We start from the raw sequence: 9265 nt of genomic DNA on the forward strand, positions 1-9265 counted from the left end.
CCCATCGTTGGGTACTGATTCAGATTAAGTAAAGATAGCACGTCTTTACACACATAGTCAGTTCACTTATTTATTATGGATGATAGACAATAGTTATCATCCATCATAGAATGACTCATTTATATATACATGTGTGTGTATATATAGCAGATTTCTTTGAAAAAGAAAAAATATAGAATGTCCTTTTCGAATCCTACTCGTGGTGTGGCACAGCAGTGGGCACCGGAGGGTTAGGATACCGTCTAGGACTCCTGGTTTCAGGAACCAACAGGTACCTGGATTCATTAGGCTTGTTGAACACATGGATGCAAGCTTGCATTTGTTTAGCTTAGATTAATAATCTAATGTTGAGGTACTCATATCATGCTAATCTATCTCAGTTCACGGAGCTCCACCATTCTCACAGATGGTTGGTCTGGCGTCAGGCTCTGTGTTTCATGCGGTTTTGGGGGTTTTGCTGTTTTGGGGGTTTAATTCATTCCCTGTAAATGCTATTTGGCATGTAACATTCATTAAAATGTTATTCTTACAGGGAATGAAAAAAATAAAAATAAAGTTTATTATTATTATTATATCCATGCTCAAGCTTGCTTAATAAATATATATTCTAATCCAATCCAAGAGTTGTCTGACTGAAATGATGCGCAGTCTACGGAGCTAGTTCAGGCCAGGCAGCTCAAGGGATTGGGCCATCCGATCAGGTGACTATAGTCACATGCTCTTTTCTCCTGATCGGGTGGTTAAAGGTACTACGCTGTTACCTGCGCATTCTGGCTTCCCTGTCTAGCAGAGCCGACGTGTTTGCTACCGCTGCTGCTGCTGCTGCTGCTATCTGCTCGCTGCTACTGCTGCTGCCAACTGCTCGCTGCTACTGCTGCTGCTATCTGCTTACTGCTGCTGTTATCTGCTCGCTGCTTACTGCTGCTTTTATCTGCTCACTGCTTACCTATATGTTGCTGCCCATGAAAGTCATCCCACCCGCCTCCCCGGCATCCACCTGTAGGCTCTGTTTCTAGATCCCCACGGGGGTTTAATTCATTCCCTGTAAATGCTATTTGGCATGTAACATTCATTAAAATGTTATTCTTACAGGGAATGAATGGATTCAGATGCCTGACACCAAACTATGCTTCCTCATGCTTCTATATCCATGCTCAAGCTTGCTTAATAAATATATATTCTAATCCAATCCAAGAGTTGTCTGACTGAAATGCAGAAATAACAGCTTCACTGAGTGGATTATATTAACTTGAATATCCCATGATAGTTGTGTACCTATTTAACATGACAGTTCACTGCCTGCACATGACCAGTTAAGAAACACCCTTGCCCTTTCACCTTATTCTCACACTGTAGCATTGAGCTGATCCCCATGATGTGACTGTGTCAGTTACAGTACCCAAGATGTATGCTGTATTGTATGAGACTTCCTGATTACTCCCAAGGAGTAGTCACGTGATACCACCACGCCGTGTTGCCAGATTGTAAGAGAAACAAGCGGCCAAGTCTATAAAAACAAGTCGCAAAACAAATGTTTAGAATATTAAACATTTTTGCACCATGATTACATATGAATCTGGGGTTCCTTCACATGAACCCTGTTAAGTAATCATATTTGCTATATTGACTTAACAGAACACAATCCCAAAGTCGCTACACTGATTTGATACACATGCTGTGTTTTCCTATCCTGGCTTGAGTACATGTCTGAATTTGACTTCTTGTCTTATATTATGCCCTGTTGCACACAGATTGTCTACGACAGCCTTGATAAGTATAAACATATTATAAAGCATTTGTGCTAGCAGAGCACTAGAACTGTTGGAAGCTCTGCTTGAAGCTTCAGAGCCAACTAGATGGTACTGCACCATTGTGGGTATTCCCAGAGTCAAGAGTGCCTCAGCAGAACAGCATTAGAACTTAGAAGCAGTACTTATTTTGGAAAAAGATCAAAACTTTCGGCCCAAAAATTAGCTCCATATACTTCTATACCTGAAGCAATAAAAAAGCTAAATTGGCCAAATTTCATTACCTGATGAAAGCTATTTAAAACCACTGGAATGTCTTCTGCTGGGAATGAAAGGGAGTAGCCTACATGGGAAGCAAGTCTGCTGTGTTAACTATGCAGTGCTGTACAAACAAATCAAAGCTTACATGGCAGCAAGCATGCTATGTTAGCTTTAAGCTACAAACAATTTAAGCTTTCCACATACTATGTTACCTTTAAGCTATAAACAATTCAAGTTTCCACATGCTATGTTAGCTTTAAGCTACAAACAATTCAAGCTTTCCCCATGAGAAGGAATCATACTATGTTAACTGTGCAGTGCTGTATAACAAACAAAGATTCGATATGCATCAGCATGCTAGGTTAGCTTTAAGCTACAAACAATTGAAGCTTTCCACATGGGAAGCAAGCATGCTATGTTAACTGTGCAGTGCTGTATAACAAACAAAACTTCTAAATGCAGCAGCATGCTACAGTATGTTAGCTTTAAGCTACAAACACATGGCAGCAAGCATGCTGTTAGCTTTAAGCTACAAACACTTGAAGCTTTCCACATGGGAAGCAAGCATGCTATGTTAACTGTGCAGTGCTGTATAACAAACAAAGCTTCTAAATGCAGCAGCATGCTATGATAGCTTTAAGCTACAAACAATTGAAGCTTTCCACATGGTAAAAGAGAGTAGCCTACAACCAAATCAAGCTTCTACTGTCTGGACAGCGAGCATGCTGTATTAGCTTTGTGCTACAAACAATTCGTTACTCTTCCTACACTCTCTGGTCGACCATACTGAGATCGATCAATGACTTATTCATTATTCTTTATTATTATTATTATTCGATCATGAGACTATTCATGGTAGCAGCATACGTAGGCAAGCAAAGCAGCAGATCCGCAGGATTTCAGCAACAGCGCAGCAGCAGCGTCGGCACGACAGCCCAGCAGGAGAGCGCAACTAGAATGAACAGGTAGGCAGAGCAATACTTATAACCCACCGACCAGGAGAAAAAACATGTGACTAGTCACCTGGTCGGGTGGCCCAATCCCTGAGTTGCCTGGCCTGAACTAGCTCCGTAAACTGCGCCTCATTTATACACACACGTAGGGCCAAACAGTCAGTATACAGCTTAAGGGTACAGATAGCAGCGCCGTCTCCAAATAGCGCCACTGCCAATGATAGCTGACACTGAGCAATATTTTGCTAGCTGTTTGGCTTTTCTCTTTGAGAGACCAGCCAGAATTTGGTCAGAATTTGGTCAATTTATTGAGAGGATAGCCCCTTGAGATGAAGCATCTCATTTTAGAGGGGGTCCCGTGCACATACGTAAAACATTACATACAGTACAAGTACACAATACACAATACACACATGTACAGATACAGATAGCTTGCTCACACTCTCCCACCCACACCCCATTCACCAACTCGTTTTTGTTTTAAACAAAGAAGTGGAGAATACAGTACTATGACCTATATCAAAGTCAGAGTTATAAACGTATGTACAAGCAGTGTTAGAAGCATGAACAGGCAGTTTCGAGATGTGAATACAAGGAAGTCCTGAAGCGGCCAAGAGAGGTAACTGATCTGAGAGAAAGAGGAAGGTTGTTCCAGTCAGATGGGGCTTTGTAATGGAATGACCTTCGTCCAGCTACAGAACATTATTTTGGGAACAGTAAAATAGGGATGTTGTGAATGTCTAAGCGGGTATGGTGATGTATATGGTTCCAGAGATTGTTTCAGGTAAGAAGGACGGTTAAAGTGAACACATTTAAAGAGGAATAGGTACCAGTGATGTTGCCTTCTTGCCTTAGGCTGCAGCCAAGTGAACTATACAGAGAACAGTGGTGTGTTCTGTATGGACACCTCAGCACAAATCTACATAGGGAGTTATATAATACATCAAGAGACTTGAGATTAGTATCTGTGGTGTTCTGATATACAATATCAGCATAGTCTACAATGGGAAGTAGTACTTAGGAGACTATTATTTTCCTCACTTCAAATGAGAAACAGTTGATTGAGGGATAAAGTGAGCACAAGCTGCCGTATGTTTTTTTTAATAGTAAGTTCAATATGAAGTTTAAATGAGAGTTCTGGATCGATCGTGATACCGAGGTATTTAAATGAGTCCACTTTTTCCAGATTGGAGCCATCGTCAAAATTAATCAATAGGTCAGTGGAACTTGCACCACTACGTGGCTGACCAAGCAGCATGCTACAGGATGTACTCTTATTCAGTAAGAGTTTGTTGTTTTTAAGCCATTTTTGGACCACATTGAAGTCAGACTGTAGGAAATGTTGAATGTGGTTAATGTTTTTATCAGAAACATAAATAGCGGTATCATCAGCATAGAGCTGGACTTGGCAGTGGGAACAAATATCTGGCAGATCATTAATAAATATAGAGAAGAGAAGTGGCCCCAATATGGAGCCCTGAGGAACACCTTTCTCAACAGTTGAGAACTCTGACTGAGAGCCTTGTAGTACAACACACTGACGCCTGTTGTGAAGATAAGCACTAAACCATAGGAGAGCACTTCGGTGTAAACCAATAGAGTAGAGTTTGTCAAGGAGGAGGTAGTGGTCAACCATGTCGAACGCTTTGGAGAGATCAATAAATATTGCACCAGTAAGATGGCCTTTGTCAAAAGACAAAAGCACATCACTGGTGAATTTTAAAGTAGCTGTGGTTGTAGAGTGTTGTGGTCTGAATCCTGTTTGGAAGGGCGATAGAATGTTGCCAAGGTTAATGTATTTTGATAACTGTCTGAAAATAAGTTTTTCAAAAATCTTCGCAATAGTGCATATAATGGAAATTGGTCGATAATTATTTATGTCAGTTGGATCTCCAGCTTTAAAATGGGGGTAACTCTTGCACATTTCCATATCGATGGGAATGAGGAGGTAGACAAAGATAAGTTGAACAAGTCTGCAAGGGGATACATTAATATGTGAGCAGCAAGTTTAATAAATTTGGCTTCAAGACCATCAGGACCAGCACCACAACTCTCTTTTAGTTCACATATTGCATAGTAGACATCAGTAGGCAGAATTTTCTTAAAGGAAAAAGAACCATTATCAGCACTTAAGTTAGGCCTCTAACAACGAGCTTATGAACATGGCCCAGGCTGCCAAATATGAAAACTAAAAGTTTACAGTTGTAGCCCAGTTGCGACATGGTCTGCTCTAGCAGTTGATATTTCAACACCTTAGTTAAAAAGGCTTCTTCTAGGCTGTGGTCAAACGTACAGCCAACCTTTAGAATGAGAACCTCTCTACTATTCTCATCAACAACAACAATATCGGGGGTGTTTGCTGCTATATCAGAGAACATTGAGACATCAATACACAGATTGAACATACTCGGCTTCACAGTGGAGTGCCTATAAAGCATTGGTGCAGGTGACCTGAATGTGGAAATGATACTGTCTGCAATCAGATCCACGATTCTATCATGTCTACAAATGTAAAGCCCTCTGTACGCATGACAACCATTAAGGATGTGGGCCATGGTTTCAGTAATCTGTGCGTGGTCGTGATGTATACAGTGTGGGCTATGGCTGTCAGGGAGCCAGATGGAAAGGTTAAGCTTAGATGGTAAAACCTGGAGCCTAGCTTTTAAGGTGAAGGTGATGATGGCCTCATCAAGAGCTACACCTTTAAACACTGTATGAGACACAGAGTGGTCAGCGGTCAGGAGACAGGCAAGCTTTCCTTGCAGTCTTCAGTTCAGTCCAGTGCTTCCGTTGACGTTGTGCTGACATGAGGTGACCACGGGCGTTGGTGAGTGACAGTTCATACCCTGATCCACAGATGTTAATAGTGGCCTCACTCACTCACTCACACACACTCACACACACACAAACATAAATATATATGTACCGTATTAACCACTTAAACCCCATTATCCGTATTCGGGACAAACGTTTGCAGAAAATAGCAGAAAATGCCAGATCTACAACTAATAATTAGTTTTAATTGTACTCTCAGTATATTTTGATATCAATACTTTTGTACTTTTACTCAAGTAACATTTTGAATAAATACTTGTGGTATTGCTACTTTAGTAAAACAAACAAATCAGAGTACTTTTTCCACTACAGGTAATAATAGTAGTAATTGTTGTGTAAACATAAATATTGACAAATAAAATCATGCAACATTTTATAGATCAAAGGTTTAGTGTGCAGATCCCTGATCAGCTTTAAACATCTTTTATAAAGACATAAAACATCATCATCATCATCATCATCATCATCATCATCAATATCATCCTTTTCCATTATCCTCCTCCTCTTCCTCTTTCTCATCCTCCTCCTATCATCATCATCATCCTCCTCCTCCTCCTCCTCCTCCTCCTCCTCCTCCATCATCATCATCATCATCATCAATATCATCCTTTTCCATTATCCTCCTCCTCTTCCTCTTTCTCATCCTCCTCCTATCATCATCATCATCCTCCTCCTCCTCCTCCTCCTCCTCCTCCTCCTCCTCCTCCTATCATCCTCCTCCTCCTATCATCCTCCTATCATCCTCCTATCATCCTCCTCCTCCTCCTCCTCCTATCATCCTTTTCCATTATCCTCCTCCTCTTTCTCATCCTCCTCCACCTCCTCCTCCTATCATCATCCTCATCTTAAATAATTCAAACATGAATTCATTCATAGTGTCTCTGTTCATAGACATGCAGCTGATAATCAGAGAAATGTTCACAAAGAAAGTAAATAAATAATAATAAAGAAAGAAAACAGACAGAGAGCCAACGTTACCGTGTGGATAAGATCTTTGTCACTCTGCAGAATGAGCGTCTGCATCTTAAAGCCTCAGCAGAGTTCCTGCAGCCACAGCCTATACATGTCCAGTCTTCATCATCAGTGGTTGGTTTTTCTGGTCTTTTTGTCCTGACAGACAAAGACAAGAGTCAAGTTATTTGTGTATACATTACATTACATTACTTCATAATTAATAATAATTAAATCATTAAAATTATGATGACACGTGGAAACCAACATGTAATCTACAAGCTCATTCAGTGTGATCCAAAACACATGCTGGGGGGGGGGGCTCTATAACATCTATAACAGTGTTTAACAGAGACCAGGGTGTATAATATATCTGATTCACATACTGTGTGTGTGAAGGTCCAGGTTCAGGAGGTTTTCCTTTAGACCGGTCACTCTTCATAGACACACAGCTGGATGTTGGAGACTCTGGTCTGTCAGATCCCTCCTCCTCTCTCTCCACACACAGACTCATCTTTAGGTCTTTATTAAACCTGTCAACGTTACAGTCAATGAAATACATCAGGAAACAGGAAATGATGAATACAAGATATGAGTGACATCATGACCATTGAAGCTAAAAAAAAAAAACACATATTCTTTATTTTTTAAACAGTAGACTATCTATTATTTTATACTGGTATGTAGCTACAAACATTGTATAACAGTGTTCTAATATAATCTTCTAGCTATGTCATAGATCATACCCCAAAAAGTCACATAAACTAGTTGTAATTATAATGGTTTCAACTCCTGCTCTGACTTCAAACACACACACACACACACGCACTGTTACGGTTTCCACTGAATTGGTTAATTTGTATTCGGGGTGCCAGGTAGACTCTGTCTGTCTACCAGAAAAATAATACTCCTTATTCCTCCTTTTTGTATTTAGTGAGTTCTTCCTCATCTGAGTTTAACCATTAGTGAAACCACACAAAGGACTTATATATAAAATATAAACCCTTTTGTCATTGAGAATAACCAACAAACAAGTTTTAAGTTCAGTTTCAATTCTTTTAGTGAAGAAAGTTCAACCAACCAGCAGTTCATACAATTCAATTCATCAATTGCAAAATCAACCAAAAGTCAACCAGAGGATCCACAGTTTCAAAAAAGAACAAAACGTTAACAAAATACAATTCACAGAATGAAAGAACCCGGGTTATAAGTGTAACCCCTCGTTTTCAACGCAAAACCACAATTCAATGAATTACTATCAGTTCAGGACATCGCACAACACAATGCCACCATAAATCAAGTTCGCTGATAGATAAAGTCACGTACCACGGGCTTTAATAGTCCGTGCCCGGTCCTCAACACGCACGCAGCACGCAAGACGCAACGCAACGCACGCTATTGTTAAGTCCTCTTCACCGAGATCGGCTACTTTCTGAGTTTCCCCAAACAATAAACAAATAAAACAAAATAAAGTTCGCTCCCCCAAAAACAAAATAGGCCTATGAGCTCAAATAATAAATGTAATACCAGTACGGCAGGCAGCGGAGGTGATCTGGACGGTTCCCTGTTTCAGTCACAACAAACACGTTCTTTGTTGTCTCAGCAGGAACGGCCAGAATGCGGGGAATCGCACAGTTGTTCAGGATCCGTTGGCGGGGTGTGTGGCTCCTTCTGTCGTGGGATCAACGTCCACTTCACGGCGGGCTACGACACTTGTTAACGGTCTAAACGCACGATGCAAACACTGAGGGAACGAGGGGTCTGACTGCCTCGTACTCCACACTTCCCACGCTCACTCTCTCTCACCGCAGGTGCCAGCACTGGGGCATTTAATGACAATGGGGTGTCAACGGGGTGATTGACGGGCGGCTCGCGGATCATTTCGGGCCGTTGGGTAACAGGCGGCTCGCGGACCATTTCGGGCCGTCACAGCACGCACGCACACGCACACACGGAGGGAGGAGGGAGACAGAGAGATGGAGCGAGAGATAGGAGAGATAGGCTACAGACAGACAGACAGACAGACAGACAGACAGACAGACAGACAGACAGACAGACAGACAGGGTAATAAGAAGAAAGTGAAAGTAAAAACTGCTCCATACAAACTTTCGTAAACAATACTGAAGGTTTCTAGTATAAGTTATAGCACACTTAAACAACATGAACTTTAACAACATGGAATAAGTTATAAAACATTTAAATTATCATAAATCTCTCACCCTTGGAGAACTGTGTTTTTCCTCCTACTTCTGACAGTGTTCAGTTCAGTGTTGCCAGATTGTGTGACAGAAACAAGCAGCCAGGTATATAAACACAAAGCCCAAAAGAAGAGACTAGCTGAAACCCTCCTGGATTCTGCAGAGTCTCCTTCATTTCAACCACCTCTCATGGAGGACTCCTGGATTGACATTTTAGATTTCCCCCGGATTTGGTATCAAACTCAAAAATCACCCAAAATTCACCAAAACACAGGAAATGACATCTGAAGTCATTTCTCTACGCCTACTCTTTGTGTT

At 41.1% G+C, this 9265-nt stretch overlaps 1 protein-coding gene across 1 annotated transcript in view; it reads right to left on the bottom strand.

The window, feature by feature from the left end:
* The window catches only part of LOC311037484 (uncharacterized protein), a 47233-nt gene extending 38250 nt beyond the window's left edge, over window positions 1-8983 (bottom strand). The window contains exons 1-3 of the mRNA XM_084046659.1: window positions 8969-8983; window positions 7135-7281; window positions 6776-6907 (exon numbers count right to left, since the gene is read on the bottom strand). Of these exons, the coding sequence (XP_083902785.1) occupies window positions 6776-6907; window positions 7135-7262 (260 nt within the window). The 5' untranslated portion in view covers window positions 7263-7281; window positions 8969-8983. The remainder of the gene's footprint in view (window positions 1-6775; window positions 6908-7134; window positions 7282-8968) is intronic.
* Window positions 8984-9265: the final 282 nt, after the last annotated feature.

The sequence above is a fragment of the Gymnoscopelus microlampas genome (genome assembly GCF_963454915.1).
Source record: "Gymnoscopelus microlampas genome assembly, chromosome: 2".
In the NCBI taxonomy this organism is placed as follows: Eukaryota; Metazoa; Chordata; class Actinopteri; order Myctophiformes; family Myctophidae; genus Gymnoscopelus; species Gymnoscopelus microlampas.